The sequence below is a fragment of the Syngnathus typhle genome, linkage group LG5 (assembly GCF_033458585.1).
Source record: "Syngnathus typhle isolate RoL2023-S1 ecotype Sweden linkage group LG5, RoL_Styp_1.0, whole genome shotgun sequence".
Lineage (NCBI taxonomy): Eukaryota > Metazoa > Chordata > Actinopteri > Syngnathiformes > Syngnathidae > Syngnathus > Syngnathus typhle.
The window spans coordinates 11,170,547-11,182,823 of record NC_083742.1 but is presented as its reverse complement, the minus strand read 5'-3'; the positions used below and the strand labels follow the sequence as shown (position 1 = coordinate 11,182,823).

The 12,277-nt window shown below is 40.7% G+C and overlaps 1 protein-coding gene across 4 annotated transcripts; it reads right to left on the bottom strand.

Moving 5' to 3' along the window:
* Positions 1–239: 239 nt before the first annotated feature.
* Positions 240–12,145, bottom strand: LOC133154122 (glutamine--fructose-6-phosphate aminotransferase [isomerizing] 1). 4 transcript variants are annotated; one of them, XM_061278573.1, is made up of 19 exons: positions 11,998–12,145; positions 9,507–9,614; positions 8,819–8,926; positions 8,592–8,717; positions 8,354–8,412; positions 8,131–8,265; positions 7,991–8,052; positions 7,788–7,867; positions 7,599–7,707; positions 7,334–7,497; positions 6,548–6,643; positions 6,020–6,117; positions 5,735–5,915; positions 5,406–5,563; positions 3,473–3,587; positions 2,755–2,882; positions 2,345–2,512; positions 1,760–1,921; positions 240–1,646 (listed from the first exon to the last, which is right to left on the bottom strand). In XM_061278573.1, the coding sequence occupies exons 1-19, from the start codon at positions 12,002–12,004 to the stop codon at positions 1,602–1,604; spliced, it is 2,109 nt and encodes a 702-aa protein (XP_061134557.1). In that variant the 5' UTR covers positions 12,005–12,145; the 3' UTR covers positions 240–1,601. The 4 variants fall into 4 exon arrangements, with proteins under 4 accessions (XP_061134557.1, XP_061134558.1, XP_061134555.1 ...); XM_061278574.1 differs by having other exon boundaries at positions 5,795–5,915; XM_061278571.1 differs by lacking the exon at positions 11,998–12,145 and adding an exon at positions 9,821–9,912.
* Positions 12,146–12,277: the final 132 nt, after the last annotated feature.

Below are 12,277 nucleotides of genomic sequence, written 5' to 3'. Positions count from 1 at the left end.
TCATAGTATACATGATTTTCTTGGGTATTAGATCATCATTTGGCTCTATTTGTACTTTTAGCACTGAGATGACCGACTTTGGCCGTTTGTCCGTGTTTATCCCCAAGTCCAGAAAGTTGCTATGATCCACCCCATATCCATCCAACAAATAACACTCAATTGGCAAGATGATTTTCATGTTCTTGCACAATATGCTCTTTTAGTCATTTTAAATTGTACAAAAATCCAACATAAACATATTGAGCTTATACATCATAAAAGTCTTTATTGGAATGAATCCGGAATAGTATACATGTGTCAATTGAGCTCACAAAAAGAACCGGTGTACTCTTTATTATATCACCTGGGATGCTAAATAGTATCCCACTAATATCTGTAACACTAATATCTGTAACATCACTGAATTGAAAGAAGACAGTTTTGCACACTAATGACACGGATTTCAAACCTGGCATATAAACCAAAGCTCAATGTTTAGGATGCATGCGTAAATTGAGATTAAGGCCCGATTGCAGAAGCGCGAGGAATGTAGAAAGCAAATGTAAAAATGGTAACAATAGCAGCTCCCGTTCCTTCACAAATGTGTATGAATTACATCAATCTCTCTCCTTGTCAGCATCTAATACATGTGGTGACAGTGTGTGAGCCGTCTAAGGCCTTGAAGCATCTTCATTACACGCGTCTACAAACACACCATAAACACGTGCATATCAAATACACGTATTTTGGTTTCCAGCGGCCCAAACATGAAGTGTTTGGGTTGAGAGGACTATTTTTTTTTTTTCTTCAAAAGTCTAACATTCACTTTTTAAGTCAGAGTAACAATAGAAAATTCTGAATTCCCACAAGAAAATGAAAAAAGATATCAAATTAATAGTTACAAATGGTCCCGACATTGCATTTGCAGTAGTCATGATGGGTGCGGGCTGGCAGTAACTTCATCTCACTTCATTGTGTCGTATGACAAAGTAGAGAATCAAGTCTTGTTCTTGTACAAGAACAGGTCAAGATTAAATAGGAAATTGCGTGATTTATATATTAAAAAAAAAAAAAAAAACATATATAAAGAACATAAAACTATTTGATCGTGAAAGCAAGAGCACGCACGCAAATGCTGCTACTTCAGTGAAAGTTGTGCACATAAATCAAAACAGCTTCAAAGTGGCACCATTTATGACTACCATGGCTTGACATTTGACACCTGAAAACAGAAAGACGCCCACTAAATGACTAATAAAAGCACTTGAAAGAAGAGGCAAAACGTTGTTCATAGTCAGTAACATTGGCTTCAAGACGCTCTCAGTGAAATAAACTACTCTCACCAGTTTGCCGCATTAATAAGAAGAAAGAAGCTTCATTTTGATGCTTATTGGCACACCGAGTCAGAGCAAGGTGGATAACGTGAGTGCCAGCCCATACCGCCGCCAGTCTACTACAACACTAAGAAGTCCAACAGAGATGAAACAGCCAGATATGGGTAAAATGCATAAAAGAGGACAGGACGTACAAAACCAGACACATCAACGGGGACATGTTGTTCTTCAGTCCCTCGCCATGTCTACGTGTCCTCCAGCCCACCGCATGGTGACGAATGGGCCCATTCACTCCACTGTCACTGACTTGGCTAGATTTCGAGGACAGTCCACCTAAGTGTACACAGCACAATCCACTTTCATCTTAAGCATTTCACACTTTCAATTTTTACCCCTCACAAATATAACTGGTGTCAGCGCGGGCGGGGCGAGCCTAAGGCACTTACGTCGAAGCCTCGGAGCACTGCCAGATGGAAGGAGAGCAGCTGCAGGGGGATGACGCTCAGGATGCCTTGCAAGCAGTCCACGCAGTGAGGCACTTTGATGGTGCGGCCCGAGTTGCTGATGCTCTCGTAATCGTCTCTGTCGCAGATTATGATCGGACGGCCCTGTCAAAGCAAAACAATTAAATAAAAAACATAATTAGATCACTGGTAAAAATGGCTTGGGGAAAAAGAAAAAATAAATCTGTTCCATCAGTCTTACACCTCCGATAACGTCATGTGGTCCTGCTGTCCAATAGTGATGATGTCATGTTACAAGAGGTGCGCCACAAGGCCAAATATTTTTCCTCCATTTGTCCAAAGAGCAATAAAAGTGCATGTTTTCCATCTCAATAAATCCCAAAACAAAGAAATTCCCCCAATGTGCAGGTTTTCATTGGATAACATCATGAAAAATTAGGTATACTTGCAAACTCTGACAAGTTCCTGTTTTGAAAAATTCTATTGCCGTCCAAGTGAGAAAAAGAAAATCATTTACACAATATTTTTGAGCGTACACATTGAAGCGATTGGTATAGTCCGTCCTACCTGGCGGGCGACAACTTGCTGCAGGGCGTTCTGACATTTGAGGTATGTATGGTCTTTCATGATGATCATGATGACTGGCATGAGATTGTCCACAAGAGCCAGAGGGCCATGCTTCAGCTCCCCAGCCAGGATGCCCTCAGAGTGCATGTACGTGATCTCCTTGATTTTCTGGGGAAGAAAAGTCACTGAAGTTCAACACTTACGTCGTCAACTAATAACTTTATTAGTCAGGAGGAATGAAACGCACAGTTGGTCACTTACGCAAATACAAAAAACATATGCTGAAAGGAGTGACACATTCTATGTTCTCCTCCAGAGATATTGAACTCATTTGAAGAAAAAGCTTGTGTGATAAATAAATAAATAAGACACGTAGACAGTGGGGAAAGGATGATTGTTTTTTTTCTCACCAGGGCTCCTTCCAAGGAGGTAGCATAATGGTAGCCTCTGCCCATGATCAGTACACTCTTTTGCTGGTACAGCTCTGTCGCCAGCTTCTGGATCTCATCATCCATACTGAGGACCTCCTTGATCAGGTCTGATGCACACGGGAGGGGGGAAACAAATTAGGATCTGGTCAGAAACATGTGGTGCAAAGTACACACGTGTGAAGTCTCCGATAGGAATGTTGACTATGAACAGCAGAATGGCCAAACAGCCTGATGCTGGCAGAGAGTCTGTTGTGGAAATGCACACGTTTGGTCAATGGACTGCATTTATTTCTCACCTGTTTCCTCTCTTTGGATAATAGTTTCATAGCTACAGCAGACAGGATAATTTCTTTCTTTGACAATCGCACCATGTTCTTTGTGGTTCAATCAAATGATTGACTACAGTACATGTGGTGCATCAAAACCTTTTTCCTGATGAAAACACTAGCAGGTGCAGTTATTTCACCGGAGCAAGTGCATATTTGGGGTCAACTGCCTGATGTGCGGGATCAACAGCTGTCATTTTTCACAATTGTCCAGTTCAGTTCAGTTCAGTTACTTTCACTAGCTCAGCATTTGGCTCTTCACTTTGGGCTCTTGCATGCCTTATAAAATTTGGGAGGATTTCATTCGGTGAACCCAATGAAGTTTCCGATGTTTCTTTTTTAATCTGTAAAGCCCAGCATCTTTGACTTACCTGGAAGCACCTTCAAACCCTGGATGATGTCACGGCGTCTTGGCTGCATGGAAATCCGGTCAGCGCACATCATCAGAGCGAACATAATGAGGGCCACAAACTGGCTTGTGTAGGCCTAATAAAAAAAAAAAGAAAAAAAGAATGTTGTGAGTGTAGCCTTCGCTCATCGACACACAATGCAAGCTGATACAACCACAATGACACTGATTAACAAAAATCTCCGAGTGGATGAAAATCTCCCAAAACATACAAAAAAGGAATACAATCTCGTTTAAAGCAACATTTCTGAGACTATGATCTCTTTTCTGCTGTCCTGATAATGAATTTTGTCTCCACCTAATAATGGACAACAGATGAGAATAGCAAGTTGAGGTGGGTGCAGGCGAATGTGGAGCGAAATCAAAACCAACGCTCATCCTGAACAATTGCTTGAAACTTGGGGAATACAAAAGTCTGCTGTCATCAGCAATGTGCTCTTTGTTCCTTCATCTCACCTTAAGTTGAGAGACCTATAGCCGTTTGGGAGAGACAATGTTCACCTGAAGCCAGTTCTATACATAAGACCCGATGCCCAAAAATTAATTGTGAAAACCTTTACGATTTTTATTTTTTTAATTTTTTTAATTGTGGTCCCTCAGTTCTATAACCGAATGTGCTGCCCAAAAATGTGATCAAATGGTGCACAGTGTAATTCATGTGGAACACACTGACCTTTATCTAAAAATGATGACCACGCTTTTATGCAGCTGAAAAAAAACTAAGATCCCTCTGAAATCGTTTTTTCCAAGTTGAAATTCCCCAAATGTACAGTCACAGTCTTCCACTCACTGTCAGTTGACCTGCCAAATCGGACAACCCATGACAAGTGTTTAATTTTTTTTTTTATTATTAATTTAGCTCTAAAAACGTCAAATTGCAGTGCTCTAGATTCACGTTGTGACACATGTTCTCCAGTGATTTGGCAAATGTGGTTGTGCAGCGCTGCTTGGGCCGAGGCAGCCAAGCAGTAAATGATGGCGTCTCCGAGGCGTGCTTGCAGGCTCTGGAGCAGCAAGCCGCTCAAGTCCCTGAGCCAAGTGCAAGGGCCGGGCCAGGCCGGGACGGAACCTGCGTCATTGGCCCTCTTTAAACAAATAAGCCCAGATATTTTTAGTTGCGTGCCATTGTGTATATATGCACTCACTGGCCTCATAATATGGCCCACCTGCACAACCTAATGAGGTCGAATACAAAACTATCACAATACTGGCCCTTTAAGTTATCAGGTTTTAGGCTACTGTACATTGAGAGATCTGGGTTTCATCCACAGTTTCCAGGTGTGGCCTTCACTTATAAGATGCTGTTATATACATTGCACGGCCACATCCCGGTATGGAACAGGGATGGATGTTTTGTTTCTAAATAGCAGTTTATAACAAATGTGACAGCCCATTTATAGAAGAGATTGATATTTAAAGTTATCTAACCAATGATGTAAAATATGTATTTTTTAAATTCCTATGTAAAACTTATTCTTTTAATGGAAACTGATCTGAAGAATACAGGAAGAGATTCAAAGCACTCGATATGTCTACCCAATGTCACTTCTTATCCAAGTCAAAACAGAAAATATCTTTACACTCGTGAGAAAAAAAATACAAATAAAAAAAAAAAAAATTAAAGCGCTACATGAAGTGCTTGCAGGATGCAATTCAACTTTGCATGACATTTTCATCATTGAGTGGTAGAAGGTTTTTATGATAGTCACTATCAATAGTGGCTAACTTAACTGACTGAAATACATTGAGTATATTCTATAACTTCATATGGAAGAATCTGGAAATTGGAACCAATCTGAGTTGGACTTTTGTTTTGGAAAAAAACATCCATGGTACAGCGACCCAGACATTTGGCATTGGCAAATGTGCAGAGCACCAAATCTCTCCTGCCTCACCTTAGTGCTGGCCACGCCGATCTCAGGTCCGGCATTGATGTGGACTCCACAGTCAGTCTCCCGAGAGATGGAGCTGCCCACCGTGTTTGTGATGCCCACAGTCAGAGCCCCTCTTTCCTTGCAGTAGCGCAGGGCCATCAAACTATCAGCAGTCTCACCTGAGGGATGACATGTAAGAAAACATGAGATGCAACAGAACATTTATGTAAAGGTTGTGATTTTGATTGTTAGTTTGGTAGAGAGTGATGCACACAAGGCTGTAATTGAGCAAACCCCAAAGAAACCTCATGATGGACATCACACAAAAGACGATAAACAGATTACTCAACAGTTTACAGTCTGGGTCCCTGACATGGAAACAAGGCCAGTGCTCTGCACTGCACCCTCACCCGACTGGCTAATAAAGAAGCAAACGTCATCTCGGAAGACAGGCGTGTTCCGGTCCAGAAAATCGCTGGCCAGCTCCACCATCACAGGCAGCTCTGTAAGCTCCTCCAGGACCTGACGAGTCTGCAGGACCAACAAAATCATTTGATCAAAACAAGTTGGGCGCAGGCCTGTATAATTTTTTGAATGATAACAATTTACACATCAACCGTTTAGTATCTACTCACCGCGACGCCGGCATGGTAGCTGGTGCCGCATGCAATAAGAATCAGGCGTCGACATCTTTGGATCTCTTTGATGTGGTCCTTCAGTCCACCCAAGGTCACTGGGACAAAGCAAACAGCAATCCATCATTATGCTTAACCACTTTCCGCATCATTAAAACGCAGCCCACATGTGCTGAGAGAAGCCAGTCAGTCAAAGAAATTTTTCATCCGTTATGTTTTCACAAGGATTTTAATCCCACATAATCCAATTGGCCAATTGGTGGCTCACAAACAATTTTTTCTGCAAATATATTTTTACTATAAAGACAGTATATTACTGATCAGTTACTACTTTATTGCTCTCTTAATGTAATCTTAGAGGCCAATGGGTGCACAGCAGCAACAACCGGTATTTCTTTTTATGGATCGTTTTTTATTGCTAGTATTTCGATATTATCTTTCTTTGTTACACAATGAATGAATAAATACTACTTTTAAAATTATATTAAAAAATTAAGACAAGAAAATCACATGAATAATATTGCTAACCTGTGTTGTCATCAAAGTTGACTCTTCCTCTCATGGTGTTGACCACAGACTCAGGCTGCTCAAAGATTTCCTTTTGCATGAAGGAGCTAAAATTGCCTGTTTTGGAAAGGGGAAGATAAAGAAACATTTGTACTACTGTTAAAAACTGCTGCTAAAAAACCCACAATGGTTTTTAATAAAGCGCTCACCCACAGGTATGGTTGACACATTAAACTCCTGGGGACCACTAACAATATAGTGTTTCACTTCTTGCTTGAAAATGTAAGGGACTAGCAACAACACATGCTTGACACATCGGCTAAAACAACTATTTTCTATCAAGCAAAACAAAGACGGGACATGAGGGAGTTAATGTTTGTCCATCCCTAACAAACTGCAACAGTGAAACGTGTTTTTCAGTTTGACTCTAAGAAATTTGGGTCATGCGAATTAGGTTATTCAGCAGATCGCTTCCAGAAACAGGCAAGAGGCTGAGAAAATGATTGGACCACAAAGGAATGCACGAGTCCAGCCAACAGTGGCTAATTTCTGCTCTCTGCTGGTCGACTGCGGGACAACCAGTGTATAGACACCAGTGAACACCACTTCACGGTCTACATACAAATACAGTTATGTTTAAGTCTATCAATTACTTTGTGGTTCCCTATGTTGACACAATAAAAAACAAAAACTGTTAACTGTGAAAGGCATTCAGCGACATTTCACAACTAATTACGGGGCACTATGGTGGAAGTACAGCGGAAGGCTGCAGGTGCAGAAAGAGCAATTTAGGGACACCAAACTCACCCTTCATGATTTGCTCAAGCTCCATCTGAAGGGTCTGTATAGCGCGGGCGGGGTAATCTCCGGCTCTGCGTTTTATCCTGTGGATGGACAGCCTTCCCTCTGTCACAGCAGCCACGTCATCATCCTCGAGGAAGATCACCCGATTTGTATGCTCTATAACGGCACTGTAGTCACAAACGCAATATTGATTTGCCATTCAGGTAGTGCCACGGGAGTGTGGCACGATGATGCTTGTAGTTGAATAGGCAGGCCGTGGGATCCTTACCTTGCATCGGAGGCAAAGTAATACTCAACTGCTTTCTCATCCACAGGGAACAGGCAGGTGTCCTGGTCGACTCTGGGGAGGGAACCGCAGCTCTTCTTTTCTTTGCCAGCTGAGAAAAAAAGAACAGAAACTAGGTCTTAATCCAACTGAAGTCAAAAGAGACAAACACGACTTGAAATGGGCACTTACATGAGCGGTAGACCACAGGAATATGGTCTGTTGAGAGCTTGTGGTCACTTCGCACACCAATCAGCAGCGGACTTCCCCTCCTGCGCAATACGACGGTTTCAAAAAAAGTTCACAAAGTACCTTTGATTGTGGGGCGAGCAAACATGAATTTGTATGACAAGGTATCAATACCAACAAAGTACAAATAAACAGCGACTATTTACCTTGTGACAACTGCCTCAGCAGGATAATGAACACTCTTGAAGACCAGCGCAAAAGCACCTTCCTGAGAAGTATAGTGAACTACGTTTCAATTGATAATCAATAATAATTTGTCTGTGTGTGTGTGTGTGTCCTTACTGACCAGTTGCTGTGTTACCCTTTCCACCAGAGTGGCAAAACAGATGTCATCACTCTCGCGGTTGTCGTACATGTACTTTACCAGTTTGGCAATGGACTCTGTGTCGGTCTCAGACTCAAACTCATAGCCTTTACTCATCTGCAGGGTGGGATCAAAGAGTAAAACCCTGTCTGGGTCATTCACGATGATAAAAAAAAAAGAATGAAAAAGAAGAAATTGTGCTCACCAGGAATTTCCTTAGATCTTTATAGTTGGTGATAATTCCATTGTGAATAACAATGAACTCTGCAGAGCATAACAAAAAACACTGAACCCTGAGACCGTAACCTAGTGACGCACTCTACTTACTCGTTCCATAAGTATGGCTTCATTGAACACGAACATCAAGATATTGAACAATACCAACATACTAACAAACTAAAACTGAACTAATTAATTATTTACATCGTGAGCAAATCACTGACCATTGGTCTTGTCTGATCTGTGTGGGTGGCTATTGACTGGGCTCGGTTCTCCATGTGTGGCCCAGCGGGTGTGAGCAATGCCGAGGTGGACATCCAACTCCACCTCAAGATCCAGATCTTGCTGTTCTAAGCAAACAAAACAGACTACGTTAACACCTTAAATCAAAACAGTGGCCCATTCAGGAGACATTCTTTTGTTGTCATGTGATCAACTACTTTCAGCTTACTGTGGATCTCCTCATCAAGAGCATTCACTTTTCCACGCTGCTTGATCAGTTGGATAGTCCTGCCATTGGTCTCCCAATCCTTGCCATTACCGCCATCAATGCCCACACCTGAAAACAAACAAAATACTTGAACACTAAACACCACATTGATATTTACGTCAGACATTTAGAATAATGAATCTACGTGCAGCTAGTTGGGAATGACATTCCATTTCAAGTTTTTAATTTAATAGGGTACAGTAATTCCATTTTAATAGTCACTGTAAGTGAAAAAAATGGGTTTACAGAGGAAGAATGAATTTTTGGAGAGCAATTGAGTCTTCAAGGAAAATACATGTCATACCGATAGACTTCTGCCTAAAAAAGTTTAAACCAAAAGTTTTTTGGACAAAATTACATTTTTCTAAAATGGCTTTTTGTCTCCCTTTTGATTGACTAGTAAAGACTACAGTTAACTGCTTTTGAAATGTTTTGAAGTGATTTATTGAGTGAGGATGTTGGGCAAGCACATCTTCCTTCTGAAACTTTTGTTAGGGAAGGCCAATCATGTTTCCTTTGTGCGGTGTCTGAATGGCAGCAGCTATGTGACATAATCAAGGTAATTTTCCTCTGGTTTGAAAGCGAGAAGACAGCCAAGGATAAACAAAGCAGAGTGCGTTGCTGACAACAGTTTTCTCTTCTGTCTCACCGGCAGAGTCATAGCCTCGGTACTCCAGACGTCGCAGGCCTTTGAGAAGGATTTCAAGGATCTCACGCCGAGTCCTTGGTACATGGTAGTTGAGATAAGCGAAGATTCCTGGGGGGAAGAAAAGAACATTATCATTGCTGATAAGAGTCGAGCGCCTCACCGCTGTGGAAAGTTTAAGGCAGGTCTATGACTCTAATGTTTTTGTTTAGCATATTACACATCCGATAATCCCTTCCAAAAATACCTTCATTGTTCACTTGTCATTTCATTTCTGAGAGCAACTGATAAAAGACAACAAATGTAACTAAGCAGACCTGATATAACCCCATTCTTCCAATACATTTGGCAGAAAAAAATAAAGAGCATGTCCACTGCGCACATAATAAAATATACGAGAACCAGTCTTGCAAGTGTTACTTAGTTCCGTACCATAGTTAGAACAAAGGCATGCGTCATGAAGTGGACTGTCCGTGCGTGTGCGTATACGTACATTGGTATTGTGTGAGGCGTACACGGACAAAACACAGCGAGGCAACAAAAAACCCGCCCCTCCGATGTCAAACACGATCTTCTACATTCCACAGATTGACAGTTGTCGTATATTTTTTCTTTCTATTCCACCTCACAGGAAATCATGGAAAGTACATTGGTATTAACACAGTTAAAAATAACACTGACAGGTCCGATTGTCAGACAAGTACACAAACCACTGATCGGTTTGACAAAAAAAAAGCAACCACAAAAAAGGAAAGACCCAAAAAATAAATAAGAAACGCAGTTGGAGAGTCAATCCACCAGATCCAAAATGACATTTAGTGGTGGAAGTTTCACATTAAAGCTGTTCAAAGATTACCAACTAGAATTTAGATACACTAAACCAGGCACAGAATGTTTTTATTTAAACTAGTGGTTCACTGTTTGTACAAATATTTGCCTTAATGTGTCATATGATAGCATGAGCAATGTGCGTTTGGGCAAACAGCTAAGCAGTGATGAAGCAGTAGCACAGCAGTCCAACAGTCCTAGTCCAACAGAGCTTTCTTTCATTTAATAGAGCAGTGAGGCTTTTATTTCTTTAGGTGGGGGAGGTATACTCAGGAGGACATTTGCACTCTAAAATGAATAGGGGAGTTTATGTCACACCAATAGCAACTTACAACAAACGTAACAAAAACATTAATTTTTAAACGATTATAAAAATAAAACCACTTATTGTTCTCTGAACATCGCTTTCCCCAAAGAACAACCAAAAACATTTGAAATGACTTAATTTCCCCTATTCTTTTCAAATGGAGCTGGATGTTGTAAAATTTGCAGCCACCATCAAGCCATCAAATAATTTGTTTTGCACACTGTGCATTTTGACAGGTCATGTAATGATGTTAAATTATTGAATATTTTCTATGTTTATCAGGATTGAATGGTCTGACAAAGGTTTTCTTTCCCTCAGTCTATTCCAAAATTATCAGAAAAGAAAAAAAGTTGGTCTTATTTTTGTTGTAGTCAGTTTCTCTTGGAGGGTCATTAAGATTGCCAACGTCAACTATATACAGTATAGCCGGACGAATAATTAGTTTTGAAATCAGACTAGTATAAACTGTTCAAATCCTTTAATAAGATGAATGGTAATAAAAATTGCAAGCAATATCTCTATTGTTTTTTAAATTGCAAACAATATCTCTTATTTTAAAAGTGAAGACAATTTGTAATTGTAGTAATGACACAAAGTCATTTGTCTTCAAAATTTGTCTACGTGGGCCACTTAAATTATTGTGGCGGTCCGTATCTGGTCCCTGGGCCTTGTGATGGACACCGATGGGTTAGAACCTTAAAATATCACCTAATCGTTAACTTTGATCAGAGATTGTGGTGACATTGATGGGAAACAGGTACAGAATCAGCTACCACTCATTGCGACAAGCAAAAAGTAAGACGATATGTTGTGATAACATGAGTGAGTCATTAAACTTCTTTCCAGAATTAAAAGAATACGCGCCGAATTTAACACTGACTATTGTGTCAAAATTGGTTCCTTCTTTGTTCAGTCGATAAGTAAACTGACTCGAGGACATTAATGACTGTCGAATTAATTAAATCAAATGAATGGAGAGCAGATTGAAAGTTAAAAACATGAGCGTCGCTTTACTACGAACGGCAATTAGCCAATAACCTATTACTAGCTAGCTTGTACCACAGTATGACTTTCTTACTCCTAGTAAATTACAGTTTTGACACCCTAATCTTGTGAATAGGCGCGACATGGTGTCGTCAAAATCCACTATTGATGACTTAATATTTGAGTGGCCACGCAGCATCATTTGGTTCTCATTCACTTAGCTAACTTGGTTAGCAACCTCTGGCTAATTCAAATTGGCTCCAAGAAGAATAAGCTTATTTATACGCCAGACGGTTTTACAGTCGTCTGACAGTTTGAGTTAAAGACAGACTCTCTACTAATAGGGTTTAAAATTTAAATGGATCCAACACTCACCACACATGACTTCTGGTTCGGCTGCCCGTTTCTGTCACACAAGCATCTAGGAACGTCTGTCAAATATACTCCGCCTTTTAATTTTTTGGGACTAATCAGAGCCAAGGAGCATCTTCCATATCTCTCGTGATTGGCCAAAACGGTCTGTCAATCAAGACATACCTTTCAACGTAGTCTGCCCTGACGTGGCAAGCGGATGCGGATCCATGTTTTGCCTGTTTGTCAGCGTCACTGCACAAAGACAGACCTTTATTGCATTTACCCAAAGGAAACAAAAATC

Excerpts from the sequence above, each read along its gene's own strand:
- LOC133154122 (XM_061278571.1), bottom strand. The coding sequence starts at position 9,887 with ATGTGCGCAGTGGACATGCTCTTTATTTTTTTCTGCCAAATGTATTGG. Across the intron at positions 8,718-8,818 it reads TCTTGATGAGGAGATCCACA|AACAGCAAGATCTGGATCTT; the intron begins GTAAGCTGAAAG and ends TTGTTTGCTTAG. Across the intron at positions 6,644-7,333 it reads GCTTGAGCAAATCATGAAGG|GCAATTTTAGCTCCTTCATG; the intron begins GTGAGTTTGGTG and ends TTTCCAAAACAG.